Genomic DNA, 18,882 nt, shown 5'->3' on the forward strand with positions numbered 1-18,882 from the left:
GATTCTATTGAATTTGGATGCAATCTTAAAGTATGATAACCCTTTTGGTTTGTTAGATCCTGAGTTAAAATAGTCCATCTGTAATCTCACTGGCTAGGCTTGAACCACATAACTGGCAAGTAATGTGATACAAGGAATACAAACAGCTGAATCGTTCAAAGAAACTTCAATATATTAGCGGTCAACCAGCATCCTTCTCGCCGTCATTAAAAGCCGTTTTATTTTGATCAACGTAACCAATGAACCTTCCAGTGGCATAGATCAGTGATTCCATCGGATCATCTACGCGACGTTATTGACAAATAACCTCATCTGAGCTTTGTATTGCAAATGATGAAGCTTCATCTAAGGTATCGTCCAATTCAAGAGGTTGGCTTCCTACAAGTACTTTGCAGTCGAAAATATTACAGGGCCATGTGGTTGTGTTCTTTAACAGTCTTAATTATGATGATTACTTATCACCTAAATGGGGAAGAACTAGGTATACGTGAGTTCGATAGAAAGAATTTCGTCGGAGGCAAGTTCAAACATGCGATATCGCTGCTTCTAAAGAATTCTTCGTCCACGAATACAAAGCTGATCTTAAATGCAAGTCTCAGTATAAAACAAAAATCGACTGTGATACAAAATTCTACAAAAGATGGATCAGCTCATACAAATGATTGTCAACGTTGGTGTCACAAAAAAAACACAGCCAGTTCGACGTATTTTCTCAGTGGAGTCTTGCTTGTACGAATTTACTCCAGCGACTTGGCAAAACTCAGCACAAGAGAACTACTCCAATGGCTTTATTATCTTAAGTACGCTGGTTTTGAACATGTTTACGTGTACGATGCTTATGTTTATGAGAATGAATCACAAAAGAACGCTCTCGAATTCCTCGTAAAGGAAGATTTCGTCACTTATGTGGACTGGAGTCACAACGCGTTTCCCTACTCAATAACTGGGACTCAGGAAAGTGCCTATAAACATTGCTTAAAAACTTGGGGCAATAAATCGTATTGGCAGGCAAGCATCGATATGGATGAGTACCCTTTCTGTCCAGAGGACACTAAACCCAATTTTATGCAACGTTTCATAGCTAATTTTTCCAGAGAACAACCTCGTGTTTCTCAGATAACGATGAAAAATTTCCTGTTTCTTGGTAAACCTCTGAGCGATAAGGAACACCCGATCCTTATCGACCGCCTCAAGCGGAGAACACACAGACCGGCCAACGATTTGGTTAAACCCATCTACAAGACTTCGCATATAAAGCAATCTCATGTCCATCACCACGACTTGTCACATGGCTTTTCAGTGGACGCTGATGAAAATAAGATAAGACTTAACCATTACTGGGGTGCCAGGCTTCAAAATTGGGGAGAAAACACGCCAGAAATTTTATCAAAAACAATGGAAGATAACACAGTGGAGGAAATTGTAAGAGAACTCCAAAAGTGTGATCATGTTTGCCTGCCGGACGAATCCATAATTCATACAGTTCGCTGGAATTGAGCGATTTTCGATCTTTTAAACTAATGTTATGTTTTTATTTGTTTAAAATGTTGCCAACCGCTTTATATTTATTTTCTTTTGGTATAGATTACTACAATAATGAATACAAGACAACGAGACAGAAAATGAAAATTAGAAAAAATTAAACCACAACACACTACATTAAACGATGCTATTGAACTATAAAATGTTTTTCTTTGTCCTTATCAATTACATTCTGTTGTTCGTAGCCAAACAAAATTTACGAAGGGAAAAAATGCTTTCACCTATATTTAGAGATAGAGCTCTGTAGATAAGAGCTTAATGAAATATTCATTTAATGAATGAGCGTTCCAAGAAGAAGCTCTGTGTGTCGCCGACGTTTAAAAGATAATAAGGAATAAAGAAAGGAACAAAGGCATTATGAATGTGTTATTTTACTAAGTGATAATAACTTGAGAGTTTCTTCACAGCTTCCTTGAGTTGGATTATTTTGTATTTTTGATGAATTTATTCAAAATCTCGTGAAAGGAACATGCAGGTGTTATCATCGAGTTTGTTGAAATTGAATAGAGGTGAATTAAATATGCAAAGTGTTTACTTTATGAACATTTCAGTTAAGATGAAATACCATTTAGTTTTAAGCCTTTTCAGTGTCGTTAATTTTAATAGTCGGTGAAATAAACCGTTCGCATTTAGCAATTCCCTTCTCGTATGATTGGTATATGTGCAAGTGCACAAGATGAAAAAAAAGTTATATTTGTTTTGTTTTGTTACCATGCAGAGCAGGTAAAATGGTCATATCTTGCACTGCTAGCTAAGTCTTGATCGCGTGATAAAACAAACAAAGAAACTTAAATCCGAAACAAAACAAAAGAAACATAAAAAACGATGTTAGCCTATTTAGATTATTTAGAAAGTCTGTAAATTCTAGGAAAAGTCACTTGAAAAAAAAAATTTATAGTAACATCGTCACAAACCCAGAAACAAAGCGTCTCGAAGGATATTTAAAACATACATTATATGAACCAGGAATAGTTTCATATAATTATTCATTTTGCAACTCTTTGATATAAACTCTTGACCATGTCAAAATTTTCCTAGTAACCAATATAGTTCGTTTAAGTTTGCTGGTACTAACTTTGGTCTCGTTCTTCCTACGGGATTTTTATCACTTTATAAACGCCAAAGGACTTATTAACGCCCTTTGAAATTGAAGAAATTTTACGAGGCTTCTGGTTGAGAGTACAAGGGCTGCCTAAATGCAAAAGTTAGCCAACCTGTCCAACACGTTAGCCAGTTTGTTCAACAGGTTCCTGCTTATTCAAACACGGTGCGTTTGCGTGTACATCCTTCATCGACCTTTACTTGTACTAGCGATTAATTACCAGCCGCTGCTTCGGGAAATGAGCCCGCGTTCCTTAGTGCGCTTGAGCCTCAGAGGAAGGTTACGATGTCGATGATAAGCCTTACGAAGTCTACCTACTTTGGACGAAACTTCAATTTTGAAATTTTAAACATTTTGAGAACTCATGTTTTCCATCCTCTACACGTTACTTACGCTTCTCAATTCTTGCACAGTAGATTTCCTAATATCTAGAGGTTAATCATGCCATTTCATAATTCAGATACTACTGCTTAGGGTTCCTCAATTCTCGGGTGAGGCTAGTAAAATGAATTTTTCTTTTTTTGTCTTCTTTCCCTCTTCTCTCTCTTTCTTTTACACATTTATTTTAATGTTCGAAGTGTCTTATTTGTGCCCACTTCACGACATACAGATATTCTTTCCCGTTTTCCCACAGTGAATTCTCGAACGATTCAAAATATATAAATTCAACGTCCGCGGACTCGCAGAATTGCACCAGCCGAGTTCCTCTCCTGTTCCTTGCCTTATTCCTTTCTTCGGAGTCACGCTGCGGTGCTAGAAATTCCACTTATCGAATATCCAATGTCATTAAGCTTGTATGGCTGAGGTTGCCATATTGGTGTGACACCGCTCCCACCGCCACCGTCGTTGTCGTCCTCGTCGTCGGAGAGGCCCGCGAGCTATACCGCTGGCCATGTTGACCATGAAAAAAGAAACACAGGGGTTTCATAATTTCCATGCATGTTTTTTTTTTTTTTAAAGGCTTCTCCAATTTTTATAGGTATGGGGCTTTGCTCCCTGGCCCTTCGGGCCGGCGAAGCACCGTCATAAAATTGGATAGCTCGTTCTAAATTCTAATTCTAAATCAGGAGCTCCGAAATCATGACCCCGTCGGGCAGCACATACCCCTATAGGCAATGTATAGGAGTCCCCCCCCCTTCCCCGGGGTCTGACAAAGCGTTTTAGCAAGGATCTTCGTTTTATAGATTCAGGGGGCTTTTTCTACAAAGCGAAGACCCCATTGATTTCGCGTCAATCGGCGTCTGACAAAGCGTTTTAGTGAGGGTCTTTGTTTTATAGATTCAGGGGGTCTTTTCTACAAAACGAAGACCCCCTTGATTTCGCGTCAATTGGGGTCTAACAAAGCGTTTTAGTAAGGGTCTTCGTTTTGTAGATTCAGGGGGTCTTTTCTACAAAACGAAAATCCCCGTTATTTTCACATCTGTTTGCGCTGAGGAACGCTTTGGCTTGGTTTTTTAACTGTCCGTGCCTTATTCGGGCAAAAAAAATTAGGGTCTTCGTTTTTCGGTCTTCGGTCTTCGGTCTTCGGTCTTTGGTCTTCGGTCTTCGTTTTGTAGACACCCTCTAGCCAATAGGATCTCAGGAAGCTTAGAAAATACTGACGACAATCACCCGAATCGGAAACTCGTCACTAGTGCTCCTCAGGCGTACCTCTTGCCGGTAGGATTTAAGCCCAACGGAACCGAACGGTATATAAATTTCCAAAGACGTGCAATGCTAAGCTGGTGTCTGTCTCTGTCGAGATGTTGCTTCAACAAGCTTTCTGCGATCAGTTTATTGGTATATGGCATATCATTTCTTGGTATTTTCCCTTTTCTTTTTAAAGACATGAGGTATTCTTTATACTACCAGAACCCTTTCCACAACAAAACAACTGAAATGGCATACCATATCAGACAAAATGAGATGCGAAGTGCTGTTGCATCACAGTTTTGGAATGCACTTCAAAGTGAACCATTTAACTTTACCAAGACAGTTAAAGATGTGGACATTGACGTCGTGATCATCACAACTTCTCGGTATATTTCTCTTCCAAATGGGAATAGTCCGAGGTTCTTAACTCAGGTTTTGTGGCAGTTTTTTCAAATTCTAAACAGCACTGAAACAAGACAATTACCATGGAAATTTGGCTTGTCAATATGCAATGTGGATCCACAGCCTTATGAAGAAGCACAAAACTTCTCTTCTTTGGTACAGTATATTCAGCGGTACTCAGTGGAACCAGAAAGTTTGCCGGCTGTTTATATTAAAGAGAAAGAAAAGCAAGATTATGCATTTTGCCTGGAGGAGAGCATGAAGTCCAGACCAAGGTATTCTCTTCTGGTTGAAGATGATGCCTTTCCTCATCCACAGCTGTTTCAGACTTTGTATTATCATATTGAGGAGAAAAAACGCTTAATGGATTCTCGATTACAAACCAATAACGTTTTGTTTTATAAACTGTATCATCCTGAAAGACTTCAAGGATTTTGGAGTCTGGAACCAGAACGCCTTCCTGAACTTTTTAGCTGTGGTTGTGTATGTGGAACTTTTGTAACTTTTTTAATGCACCATTTACTGTGTTCTAAAGAAAATAGAAGATGTAAGCCTAAAAATGTCTTCAATATCTGGATATGGGTGGTATTTTACTTCACTATAGCTGCATTTCTCATCAATAGGCCACATCTAATGCAGTTAAGGTATCTATCAAAGTATTTCTTCACTGTTGGCCCCACACCATCATGCTGTACTCCTGGAATGCTTTTTGTTGCTGAGAAAGCCAGTCATTGGGTGAATTACATGAAAACTCATACATGTGGTGTAAATTATGGGAAGGACACCATGCTGGATGACTACAGAAAAAAATTTAAGGTGAAGGGTTTAATTGTACAACCTAATTTATTCACACACATTGGGTTTTATTCATCTCTCAGTCAGAAATTATTGGGTCCCTCTCTCATGTACTATCCACCATGGTTCCCTCTCTATTGATACTTACTAAGTATTAATATTAGTACTTATTTGGTAAATTAGGTAACAAATAGCAAATGAGGGAGTTTATAATCAAGATTACTGAAAGCTGAACCATTACAAATAGCATAATATTTCAACTACAGAAGAACTTCAATCTTACAAATCCTTGATTTCTCAAAACTTTTGTCAATTTGAAACCAAAACTGACTTCACTTTTTCTTTCTCTCAAACAATGTTAATTCACCTCCTCCCAATAAACCCTTTAATGCCTAAGAGTGACTAGCATCTAATTTCCCCTACAGACTATCTAACTTTATTTTGCTATTCACAAAAAAAGCTTAGCAGATTCTTTTAATTTCAAATCCTCATTCAAAGCATGTCTGTTTTGAGAATTTCTCATTTTTGTTGTGTTTACTGCTTTAGAGAGCAGTACAGAGTCTTTTAAGTTCAAATCCTCTTTCAAAGCTTTTCTGTTTTGAGAATTTATTTTTGGTGTGTCTACTGGTTTCTTTGTGTCTACTGCTTTAGAAAACAGCAGACACTTTAGTCATCGAAAAAGCCAAGTGCATAAGTAAACAATATACACTTGGTAACCCCTTCACTGAGAAATGGGTTATAGCAAAAATGAAGACCCCCTGGAAACAAAGACTTACTACCTAGGACCCGAAAATGAAGACCTCTTTATTTTCTTTATTTAACATGATCTTGTTATGGTTTCTCACGGGAAATATCCAGCTCCTGTTTTAATCTTCTAAGAACAACGAAGTATGCAATCAAACACCAGTTACAAATAAAATGACCCTAAAAAAAAAAAAAACCTGAAAATGAAGACCTGAAAACAAAGACCCCTTGTTGTCTCTGTCAAGCGATGAATGCGAAGCAGGGATAAGAAAAGCTTTACCTCTAGCGAATTTTGCAGGTGGCATATTAACTGGGAATAGAGGGCATTGTGTGAAGAGACCACAGTAAGCATGGCAACAATGTAGTATATTTTTGCTTAGAAGTATTTTGACAATAGAGACAACGGACCACAAAATACCCGTGTGAGTTCAGATAAATTAGGTTTTTTTTCCTTTGTCTTAAGGTGAAGTGATGCAATATTTTTGTTATTTTGACAGTTATGCTCTTTTTCTGTTACAAAGTGTTCCATCTCAACCCAACCAGCCAAAAAAAATAACTCTTGCATTATCTTTTTGATTTCTGCGTAAATCTGTGTCTAGTGTTTTTGTCCTTGAAAATAAGTTATTTCAATGGTCCACTTTCATTAGAGCACTTTTCAGGAAAGGGTAATTTGTAAAAACTGCACATTATGTTATTGGTTTCTCCAAAATTTTTACTTAAATCCATAGGCACATGAAATACTTAAGTGCCAATGAAACTCAAAGTCTGATAAGCATTGTAAGGGGTGGAAAAACTGAAGACAGTTTGTACCACAAGCAAAGTCAATCACAGCTTTTGTGAGAATGAATAGTAAAGTTTCATACTATTGTTTCTGAAGGACCACTTTACATATGTAGTTTTGGTATAAACTTGCTGTTTCATCTACCACAAATATAACACTAAAATATCCTGATATTCAAAATTATTTTCTCAAAAAAGCAATGAAGTGTGGATGATATTGAAAGATTGTGCAAATCATGCTATAAGTGCTATGTAAAAAAAAAGGGAAGTTCCAAATGGAATATAGATCCCAACAAAACCTACTTATCTTGACTTACAGCTACTATTAAACTACTTTAAAACAGAAACAATTATTATAGTATAAAAGTTCTGCTTTATCTATGGATGTGAGACCTTTCGAAGTGGTAATAGTAGCCCACTCTACAAGACTGAAGGAATTACCTTTGATTTGCTTATTACAACTAGCTGACATAAGCAGGGTTTCTGTTTGTGTCCAAAGGCATCATTTACTTCTTTGCTGTTTCATGTCTGGTTTCACAATGCATTTGCAACCTTTCCTCCCACCCCCTTCTCCATCCAAATGTACAAACTTCTGGACCACTTTTCATTTATTTTACCTCATACAAAATTTTCTATCCAATTCAAGCTTGTAAATTCTACTGGGAATTATTTGTGGGGATTTGAAATCTTCAATACCACATCTGGAAGACCACTGCATGGAATTTCCAAAGTGGTAATGCTTTCTCTGACCAATTCAGTTATTGAGCTTAATGAATGTGTAATGAATGCACTGGTAGATTTTCAAAATTCAATTCCTTAACCGCTGGTTTCTGAAATACGTGAAGAAGTGATGTTAATAACAGTAGTATACAATGATAAAAAACAAGGTAAATGAAAATTGAACAAAGAAAGAACAAATACCTGACAGTTAGGATACTGATGTGAAACAATATAAAGACATTCTAGAAAAATCTGACTGATTGGCATGAAACTTATTTTAATATGCTAACACAGCACAGAGATTGGAAACTGGGAAACCCCTGAAAAATGTTGCAACATGACTCACTATAAACCCTGATAAATTCTAGTTACAGCTACTTTATGCATATTAGCAGGAGACATATGCAGCCATTCGCTGCCTATTTTTAGAGACCTCTTTCTGAATAAGTGTACACAAGTTCAGAATTGATTGATCAGGCTTCTCAGTTTTGTTTACTTAGATTGTCTTTATAAAAGGAATAATCCTGTGAACCAGTTGTTGTGCATGGTTTAAGCCCCACTTATTTTCATCATCATTTCAGTTTTCTTCCAGTGGTCACACATAGTCATCAGTTCTGTTACTGAAAAAGAGATCCTGATATCTCTATGAACAAAACTTAACAGTTCAGAGCCTATCTGAAAGTAAGAAAGGCTCATAACAAGAAACCTCCAGTAACATAAAGCCTGACAGTTCCAGTCCATATTTGATCATGTGCCTTAATCAAAAGCATTTTCAAAAAGGCTGCAGCACACATTTTGTAAAGCTCATCACAAAATCCTCTCAAATGATTACTGAAGAAGAGTCTGAAGGAAATCAGACTACTCAAAAGCAATTCTGCTTCATTCTTTATGTTCCTTGTACCAAGAAAGGGTTGAAATTGCTGTCATCTGAGATAGTAATCAATAGCTGTAGAAAATGCTGCAAATCCAAGGGCACCCATAACAGCTGCTTTACCACCAGCTACACACAGATAAACATAAAAAAACAATAACAAAAACAAAAACAAAACATTAGTGAAACAAACAAAAACCTTGGTGAAAAATATTGACATTTCCACCAAAAGATTGATTACAAATCAAAATGAACATTTTGGGCCCTTGATGCAAACCCATTGCCTATTACAACTACTCAATGTAAACTTGCTTGTGCATTTTCTAGGTCTCTTTGGCCAGGATGGAGGGAAAATGTACTTTATGTACTATTCTAATGTTTACAAGATATATATTTATTCAAATGGGAATGAATCATTGGAATGCAACTTGCCTCTAAGCCCAATGAGACCTCCTGTGATACCACCTGACAGTGTTCCATTTTTCCAATCACTTTTTCCGCGAAACTGAAAAATAATATTATAGAGAAAGCTAACATAGCAAAGATAACATGTTATTGACATGTTTTTAGTTTTTGAACCATCTTGACTTAACTGTTCCTTTCCTTCCAGACTGTATTGATGGATTTAGGAAAAAAGAAAAAGAAAAAAAAAATAAAAAAACAGATGGGGAGGGAGGCGACCTTTTAAAGGGCAGCACATTTTGCAATAAGAGAATTGGTGCTTCTCTTATGCCATTGTATAAGGTAATCACATGATTGTTAATTCTTCTCTTTTTACTGTAACATTATCCACAGGCTTTTGTAAAAAACACAACGATAAAACAATTGAGTGGAGTAAAACTTATCCAGCACACTTACAGATTCAACTAGGCATTCTGTTCCAGAAAACATCAGACCCACCACACCAAAATTTTTACCATATGACACTGCGCGTGACTTCATGTCTCGTAGAATGGCTTTTGCTGACTGATCAGGGACCCCAGTCATGGGGTTTGGCATAGAAGAGTCCATTCCAGCCGTAAACAAACCAAACACAGCACCAAGTCCATAACCTGTATGAAAAAAGTGTGCAACTGATAAAACAGGCAGCTATTCTTCCCAATAACATGACACTTACTTTGAACAAAAATACTCAAGAGCCCATTTATGCCCCATTGCTTGAACACAGAACAAATATCCCAGTCTCCTGAGTGTACAGTTTACAAAATCTCCTAGAGAAGGTCACATTTCCACCTTTTATTGGTGTTATTTGTAAGTCTTGTAGAATTTTTGTGACTTAAACTGTTTCAAATTTGGATTTGGCGCTTTTCTTAATTCCTTGCGGAGAGACTAGGTCGAAAGGGTCTAGACTGTGAAAAAGGGGGTGGAATGGGATGGAATGTGATCTGAAATCAAATATGTCTAGGTCTGTATGGTGTGCGCGGAAGTTAAATTTTTTCACTCTCCAAAGAAAGACGATCATCTATGAAAGTGGTACTGACTAAATAGATTGCTCGTGATATCACTTAAATGCATTTTACAACTGCAAGACATCTTCATACCTACAACTCCGGCTAAAACTGACTTGAAAGCACAATTTTCCATGCCCCTTTCCACCATAAGTTCCTGTGGAGTTCTGATTACATTTGGAAGTCCAACTGATGGTACAAACGGAGGCCTTTGCTTTCTCGCCTCTTCAATGGCTGGAATGATCGAACTCAGCGGTAATTGCCCGGTGTTTGGCAATAACCTTTCTTGCTTATCTTTCGCCGATGAATCCGCCATTTTGGATGACGACGAATTGGTTCCAGTATTTCGCAGATCATAATGAATGCAGAAGTCTGGAATCACTGACGTGTCTTTGAGGAAGCTCAGGCAAGATGGCGTACCAAACTTTTCAACAAGAATACATGCAGATCCCCGTGGTTACACGGACGTATACAACTGCCTGTGTAGTAACAACACTTGCAGTGGTAAATATGACCCTGTAGCTAAAGTTTCTGCCGCTTTTCTTCGCATGTAGGGAAGAAAATAGAGAAATTTCTCGTTGTGCAGGGGACTGATCTGTCATAATCTTTCTTCTTGCTTTTGTTTGTTTTTAGCAACTTGAGCTGATAACTCCGTTCCAGCTTTATTTCAATCCCGAACTTATATTTCAAAGATATCAGGTTGGTCTTTCTTGTCGTTTCTTCCGTGTACCTACATCATAAACGTTAGCTACATTTTAATTTCCATAAAAATCACATTTTCTTATTGATAGATAACATTTTTCAATGGAAATGTGCATATATATATATATATATATATATATATATATATATATATATATATATATATGTGTTAATGTAAGCTTGTTAAGATGACATGCATTTTCTATTTAGAAAATTTTACTCCTCATTTACTTTTTAGTGTAAAAATTTAAACACCTGGGCCCGGTTGTTCAAAAGAGGGTTAAACTAACCTGAGGTTAGGGCTAACTGAGGGTTAAATTTCTTAACCGCAGGTTTGTTAACACAGGGTTAAAATAGCATTTCTCAAAGTACGGTTAAAGAGCTGGTTAGTTAACCTCGTGTTAGGCGCAGCTAACCTGAGGTTAGCAACCCATAATATTCTTTTAATAAATTGTTGCTATGGTGAGCAAGTTGCGAGCTACAGAATGGCTTCCCCCTGCGGTCTCATGTAAAGCCTGTAAACAAAATTTCAGCACGTCTGAAATAGCCATCTTAATGGAAAAAGTAGAGGAAAACCTTTCTATTATACAAAGTAAACTTATGAACAGCGTCACAAACCAAAAAAAAAATGAAATATGGTGTAAAATTGCGGATGCTGTCAACGCTGTAGGGGTTGCTCGGAGGATGACCACTGAGGTCAGAGAAAAATGGAAAAATTTACATGCACAAGCCTAGAAATATTTCCATCAGCATTGGGGGGGGGGGGGAAATACAGTACATTATTGCACATTGCCTTGGTCAATATTCTACAGTAGCATATTAGTACAATATCAAATACACAATACCAGTGAAGTAAAAATATAAAAATTAAGAATCCACAATTTATTTGAATTATTTGATTTACTTACACCAAATTGCATTTGTAATTATGTTACAGAGTAAATTTTTTAAAGACAACAAAATGGGCAAGTGCAATTTGGAGTCTTTGAAAAAAAATATTTTAAACAAACTTACAACTCATCACCTATTAATAATTTACATAACAAAAGATCACAGAAAGTCAAGACAGCACACATGTTAAAAGTGTCAACCAATAAATGTTTGACAGATGTGGTCCCTTATTGACAGACCCTGTTGAGGTCCATGGTAGGGATCCACATCTGCCAGCTCTTCTACCTTTTTAACCTCCATAGGCTCGTATAACAGCAAAGCAATGTTGTGCAACACTGCACAAGCACCCACAATCATGTAAACCTTTTCAGGTGCCATTCTAATTTCTGCATGCAACACATGAAATCACCTTTTCCATCAGCCAAACGTTTGCTCTATCACCTCTCTCGTTTTTGTGTGTGCACTATTGTGGGCTTCTTAGGATGGAGTTTTTGTTGCGAATGGTGTCATTAGGGATGGACTGCAGGCATACCCACTGTCTCTGAGAAGAACGCCATCATTTAGGGAGCGATGGTTATTTTGCAAATAACTGCAAATGTTACTTGTCCAAAAGATGTGGCTATCGTGAATACTTCCTGGCCAGTGGGCAACAACATTGGTAAACATGCCTTCAAATCAAATAATATTTTTGTTGAGGTTAAAGCTCGGTCCTCCTTTTGATTTGTGTATGAATTTTATCTTACATGTCTACATTTTTATTTTCTTTGGGAAGTCTTGCTATAGCCAAAAGTTTACTCACCTTCATGGTTGCAGACAGCTTGTACATTGATTGAATGAAAACCTTTTCTGTTTACATAGTTGTTTTCATTCATTCACTCTGTAGGTGCTTGTAATCTCACATGAGTTCTGTCCACACATCCAACAATCCTCCACGAATATAAAATTTGTTTTTAATTTTTGCACATTCGTCATGTGTCAAAGGCCACTTGATAAAGCAGGGCTGTTTTGCCGCTAGAGCTCCAGATGCATCCGTAATGGCATGGGAAACAGTGGACTTATCCACACCGAAGGTGTTGCCTACAACTTGAAGGAAACCTCCACTTGCATAAAACTGGAGGGCAATTAAAACTTGGTGGAGTGGTGATAATGTGCACGCAGCTCTTCGTCTGTGAAATCGTTGATTTTGAACTGAGTGCTGGTTCTGAAAAACAACAAGTTCGCCATTTTTATTCTTTATTTAACCAGAGGTTAGCTATTTAACCCTACTCACACAGTGGGTTAAATTTAACCCGCTGTTTAACCTGAGGTTAGTGTTAACCTTCGAACAACTTGACTAAAATTTTACCCCAAGGTTAGGCTGACTTAACCCTGGGTTAAGACTTAACCCTCTTTTGCACAACCGGCCCCTGAAATGGAGAAAAACAAGAAATGTAATCAAATTACTCTTCTGATGAGATAATGAAGAATTTTTCTACTTTGGTTTTAGTTTTGGAGACTGGTAACTAATTTTATGTTTTTTGGAACAATTGGATTCAATTTCTTCTTCAACATGATTTTCACGTATCCTTCTCTTTAATTTTTAAGTTTGCAAAGTTACTGCTTAAATGGTTGACTTAAGTGCTTATGAAGTGATACTATGGATATTGACCCTTTATACCCTAAGATCGCTAATTGTATTCTCCATACTTTTCTCTGTACATTTCCTTTGTTAGCAATAAGGAGAATTTCAATCATATGCCTCTCCACCTAGTGATCATTCCCTTTACTGTCATGACCATAATTTTTCATTCAGGGGTGATATTGTAAGATCATACGTACTCTTATGGTTTTCATGATTAAAAATGTTTTGCCATGATTATGGAAAATGAAAATTCCTTGACGCTTGAAAGCTACCGCTACTGTAGGATGTTAGAGGAAGGGTCATTCCGAGGACGAACAGCGGATTTTGTTTTCATGTTTATATTTGGTGGAGCTATAATGACTGTATCCTTTATGAATCATACATCAAATGCGTGGAACATTGCTCAGAAAAGAGTTATAGTCACTGATAATGTGAGTGATAACTTGAACATGTTTGACTGAATAGTTAAATGTCATTAAATGTTTGTAACAGAAAATTTCATACTAGAGATTTTTCTTTCAGTTAAAATTTCCTTGACACCTTGTCATCAGGTGATTGCTTTGTTTGTTAATTTAGTTTTTCTGGGCCAGGCTTTCACCATTATGTTAGTGTACATCTGGAGCAGGAGAAACCCCTTAATACGAATGAACTTTTTTGGTCTTCTTACTTTTAAGGCACCCTATTTACCATGGGTGCTGTTTGGGTTTTCCCTCATGTTGGGAAATTCTGTCATGGTGGACCTTATAGGTAATTTCACTCAGATTTGCCTCATCTTTCCTACAAGAAATTTTATCATGTTGTGCTAGTTAAGTTTTAAATATGTAAACCCTTTAACTCCCAAGATATGATGTTAAATGCTCTTCTCTTGCTGATGCACTTAGTAAATTGGTTACAAGAATTTGTTGTTAGATCATGATGACAGCTTCTACCTGATAAGTTTGAATATTCTCATCACCTGTTTGCTGGATAATGCATGGATATTATAGGGAGAAGTTACATGTTAATCACACCTGGGAGTTAAAGGGTTAAGAGAGCTTGTATTTATAAAGAAATCCTTGTCAAAGTGGTCAATAGGAAAATCACTGGTGTTTTGTGATATTTCCTTATTTTTTCAGTCAGTTTCAGTTAATATTAAGTTACCTGGGACTGTTAGAAAGTAGCTAAATTGATTAAGATTGTACGCCAAACTTTGTTTGTTGCCCATGCGACAACCTACTAGTAGTAAATACTGTATATTATTGCTGTTTTCTTATTTAGAGAGACCTGAAGGCTCTCATTAAATTTTAGCCTGATGTTGGAAATTATAAAATTTCTGGCTTCCTTCTCCCCATTTGAGTGAGAGTCCCAAACACTAATTGTTTAGCTGATATTTTCGGGATTAAATAAAGTTTTAACTGACAAATTTCACAAATCTTTGCAGGTATTGCTGTAGGTCATGTGTATTATTTCTTGGAGGATGTGTTTCCAGAGCAGCCAGGAGGATTTAGGATACTCAGGACTCCAGGAATCCTGTATGAAATATATTCTGAAACACCCTTTGCATAATTTTGATTAATCACTTATCATCGAGTGTAGAGAAAAAAGAAAACAACGGATTTCTGAACGTCTCTGGTGCAAGCCTGAGTTTTTTAACCTACAGTCTTCTTTTGGGGCCTTATTTGCCAAACTCTTTGCTTAATCTACTGGTCTTTCTTTACCCTTTCACACCCAAGATCTCCAAGTGAATTCTCCTTACTGTCTGCCTTACATTTCTTTTAACTTGAGCTCTGAGAAATTTGTTTAAGATCCAACAGGGTTCTTTGGCTGATGTAATTCTTTCTTTTAATTACCCTTCCATTCGATAACATGTTGATATTGTAAGGAGAATTCAGAGAAGTGCTCGCTCCTGGATGTGAAAGGGTTGATACTCTCCATTTCCTTTGCTCTAACCCCATTTGGAACATGTTGGTTGGATAAGCAAAGTTAATATGACTCTAAAACTTCATGTATGGATCTAAGATAATTGAAACTACAAGAAAAGTACAATTATTAAGTCAAAAGGAGAAGTGAGGTCTTTAAAATATCCTTGAGAAAAATTCAGATATGTCTAGGAATATAAATAAGATGAAAGTTATATCTAACAAAGTTTTTTCTAAGCACAGGAAAGTGAAATCAGAACTGGGGCTGGGGTTTTGAATCCTCTCAGAGGAATGGGATCTTTTGTTGTTCCATACCTTTCATTAACATCAGTTCTCTGTGTCTGAATTGTATGTAGGAAAGCCATTTTTGATGCCCCCCCTGAGGATCCCAACTACCAACCCCTCCCAGAGGAAGACAGGCCTGGGGGATTCAACTGGGGTGAGGGACAGCGAGTGGGTGCTGCTGCTGAGCAAGAGGAGTGATTATAGCAATGAAAACAGGACATTTTGCACAAAAGACTTTTCACACAAGTCTTTTAGCACAAGTTTTGGACCGTTCACACAATTCTTAGTGGTCATTTTGCACAATAACTATAAGTGAGAAACATCAATTTAAAAGATATACTAATTGATACTGATAAGACATTTTACCTTCACTTGTCACCTTCAAGGAAAAGTTATAGAAGTAGTCATTCAAATAGGGAGTTCTTTACATTTTCATAGAGAGAAATTCGTAATTCTCCTTTCTTCAAGTAAGAGTAGTAATCGTGTTTACAAGCATTTCGATCCTGTGGAAGTCTTGGTGAAATGTCTTATCAGTATCAATCAATATTCCTTTTATATTGATGTTTCTTGCTTATAATTATTGTGTGAAATGACCACTAAGAATTGTGTGAACGGTCCAAAACTTGTGCTAAAAGACTTGTGTGAAAAGTCTTTTGTGTGAAATGTCTGGTTACCAAGCAGGATAACTTTTAAATGTGTCACATTTCCTCATCATTAACATGACTAATATATTCTTCAAACTCATGTAATAAATGTCTATGCTTTTTAGGTTTACTGAAAATCAACCTAGTGACAATTTCGATCTCCTAATAGATTCTCAGAAGGTCACCTACTATTTCTATAGGAGTAACAAAGATGTATGAAAGCAATTTATATGTTGAAAATACTTTTACTGAGACTAATTAAAAGTGATTTTAAAATTAATAGTAAAATGGTTGACTGTAGGGCCTACTTCTAGTGAAATTAACTTGGCATAGTTTTTTCTCCAGGATAAATGAAGATGTGGACAAAACAAAATCAAAGCAAGCTAATGAATATGTTTTCGTACTGTGCATTTAACTTGGCATAGTTTTTTCTCCAGGATAAATGGAGATGTGAACAAAATAAAATCAAAGAGAGCTTATGAAGATTTTTTCTTACTAATGTCTTCGTAAGTCTTACTAAAGTCCTCTGAACAGGCAAGGGCCAATTCGACAAAAAAAACAAAACAACGCCTCAGCAAATGTTTTACTATAATGTGTCAGAAAAAAGTAAATTCTTACAAAGCAAAAAAATAATAATTACTACACAGACAAACTACCTAGAAGCCACTGCAAAACAAAATTAAAGAAAGTGATGACAATAAAGCTGCTTACTAAATGCTGAGGATACCTATGGGTGGTGGTTGGGAAAACCAAGAAAAGGAAAAATCTACTTCTACAAACACTGATTACGGATAGGCACAAAAAACACTGGTTAAAATAAAGGGGTGAGACAACAAGCTATATAACTAAATTTACATACAGCACATAACAAAAAAGCGTAATTAACAAAATACCGAAGAGCAAAAAAAAGTACATGATAACAAGTGACAAAAATGAATACAAAAGGGATAAATTTGCTCCAACATGGTTCTTGTTTTTGTTTTGGCCAAATAGATGTGATAAGTTATATGTGGACCTTGAGTTCAAATAGAGGGTCAAAACTTAGTCCTTGTCTTGCAAGATAGACCTAACATTTGATTGAAGTAACAGTATTTAATCTTCTAAACTGATTGATGTTGTAATTATATTGCCTTTTGTTTATCTCACTAATATTAATATTGGAAATAATAAAATTACCAGTAAGAAATGGCACATTTATTCCTTTTGCTAGTCTTGTTTATGCTTGATTCTAATTGATGCTTAAATTTTCCAAACATTTCAGGAAAACATTTTGTTAGAAATTCACCTGTGAACCATAATAATGAATATAAACCCTAAAAAGTTCATTAAAAGTTGAATTTTGTACAAAAAACCTCTTAAAAGGCACTGAGTATCCTTTTCATGGAAACGCACATTTGTAGACAGTTATTTATTTTATAGACTATTTATCAAAATTTTTTCGCAATTTCTATAGTTTAAGATTACCATAATTGATCATGTCAAATTTTCTGCATGTGCTAGGGAAGGTCTGTCAGCTAGCATAAATGTTGTTTCCTTTTTTTCAGTACACAGTATTTTGCTTTGGGTCAGATAAGTGTTACCAATTAAATGTTTATTAATTTTGGTCATCATTAGAGACTGTAACATACTTTCTATTAGTTCTTCAATTGAGGAAGATATGGCTTCTCTTCTTTCCACAGAAATTTTATTATATGTTACTTGGGGAGAGGAGTTTCCGTTTATTAATTTTATTGTTGTAAGAAAAAGGGCAGGGAGATAGAGGGAATGATAGTTGTTAAGAAGATTTAAAATAAAATTGATTTAATAACCTTGCAATGTACTGCAGTGTTGGCATTGGATTCTTTTAAATTTTGTAAAAATTTTAAAATTGTTGAACTCTGTAATAGCAATCAACCTGTGCATTCTCCACACATCAATACATTTCTCAAACTGGAAGAGACATTAAACAAACCTGTCAATGAGTAAGAATTCAACTGAGTTAGATGGAACTTCTCCTACTCTGTAAGTAATTATACCCTTTCACTACTACAAGTGACCAAGACAGAATTTCTCCTTACAATATCAATACAATATAAAGCAGGTAGGTGTTGAGAATAGAGAAGAATATCAATTATGGGATTATTAGTGGATTCCAATACCTAGTTCTCTGAACTAGCTTCTTAAGAATTGTATGGTAGATAGTAAGGAGAATTACTAATTAGATCTTGGGAGTGAAAGGGTTAAGAAGAAGTGTTTTGCACCTAGAGAGGAGAGTTAATAAATGAGTTGATCATGATAGTAAAGGGGGGGGTTCAAAACAAGTGCTAGGAAATTTGCTGAAAAATCTCCCTGCCTTGTCACTTGTAAGGAAAGGCTGGAAAAGAGACACCTGGCTTGATTAAGAAAGCTTCCAGTTAACCCCTTACATCTTAACATCAGTATGCATATTCTCCATACTGTTATCTTCACAATTCTTAGGTGCTGACAAGGAGAATTAAACAGTCAAGAACTTCTCTGGTTGGTGATCATTTCCTTTATTCTTGTGACCATAATGTTAGGTTACAGAGTGAAAATGTAAGAGAAATTTAGATGTTAGTCTAGTAAGAGTGACTAGCATCTAAATTCTTCTTACAATATCATCCCTGAATGTTAGGAAATGTAAAGAGAAAAGAATGGAGAATATGCATTCTGATGTTAGGGTGTAAAGGTTTTAAGGTTATCTGGGAGAATCATTTTGGAGTCAACATTGCAACTAGTTGAGGTGGTGGTTCAAAGATTATTACCCATCCCATCTTGCCTAAGACCTTTCCTTTTTTTCCTGAAGGG

At 36.3% G+C, this 18,882-nt stretch overlaps 4 protein-coding genes across 4 annotated transcripts; 3 read left to right on the forward strand and 1 right to left on the reverse strand.

Annotated features, from left to right (window-relative positions):
- The first annotated feature begins 333 nt into the window (after positions 1 to 333).
- Positions 334 to 1,497, forward strand: LOC131781048 (uncharacterized). The gene has a single exon (XM_059097692.2). The coding sequence runs from the start codon at positions 334 to 336 to the stop codon at positions 1,495 to 1,497; it is 1,164 nt and encodes a 387-aa protein (XP_058953675.2).
- A 2,799-nt stretch (positions 1,498 to 4,296) lies between these two features.
- On the forward strand, positions 4,297 to 6,129 carry LOC131781028 (post-GPI attachment to proteins factor 4). Its single transcript, XM_059097669.2, has one exon. It carries the CDS (start codon positions 4,358 to 4,360, stop codon positions 5,612 to 5,614), a length of 1,257 nt encoding a protein of 418 aa, XP_058953652.1. The 5' UTR covers positions 4,297 to 4,357; the 3' UTR covers positions 5,615 to 6,129.
- A 1,221-nt stretch (positions 6,130 to 7,350) lies between these two features.
- LOC131781014 (mitochondrial import inner membrane translocase subunit Tim22) lies at positions 7,351 to 10,377 on the reverse strand. Its single transcript, XM_059097655.2, has 4 exons — positions 10,130 to 10,377; positions 9,447 to 9,640; positions 9,021 to 9,093; positions 7,351 to 8,717 (listed from the first exon to the last, which is right to left on the reverse strand). The coding sequence occupies exons 1-4, from the start codon at positions 10,350 to 10,352 to the stop codon at positions 8,641 to 8,643; spliced, it is 567 nt and encodes a 188-aa protein (XP_058953638.1). The 5' UTR covers positions 10,353 to 10,377; the 3' UTR covers positions 7,351 to 8,640.
- Positions 10,378 to 10,422: 45 nt separating this feature from the next.
- On the forward strand, positions 10,423 to 17,896 carry LOC131781012 (derlin-2). The gene is made up of 7 exons (XM_059097654.2): positions 10,423 to 10,540; positions 10,670 to 10,735; positions 13,116 to 13,189; positions 13,519 to 13,612; positions 13,802 to 13,997; positions 14,671 to 14,761; positions 15,505 to 17,896. Exons 1-7 carry the CDS (start codon positions 10,448 to 10,450, stop codon positions 15,629 to 15,631), a joined length of 741 nt encoding a protein of 246 aa, XP_058953637.1. The 5' UTR covers positions 10,423 to 10,447; the 3' UTR covers positions 15,632 to 17,896.
- The last annotated feature ends 986 nt before the right edge of the window (positions 17,897 to 18,882 follow it).

This window comes from Pocillopora verrucosa, chromosome 2 (assembly GCF_036669915.1).
Source record: "Pocillopora verrucosa isolate sample1 chromosome 2, ASM3666991v2, whole genome shotgun sequence".
Taxonomy (NCBI): Eukaryota; Metazoa; Cnidaria; class Anthozoa; order Scleractinia; family Pocilloporidae; genus Pocillopora; species Pocillopora verrucosa.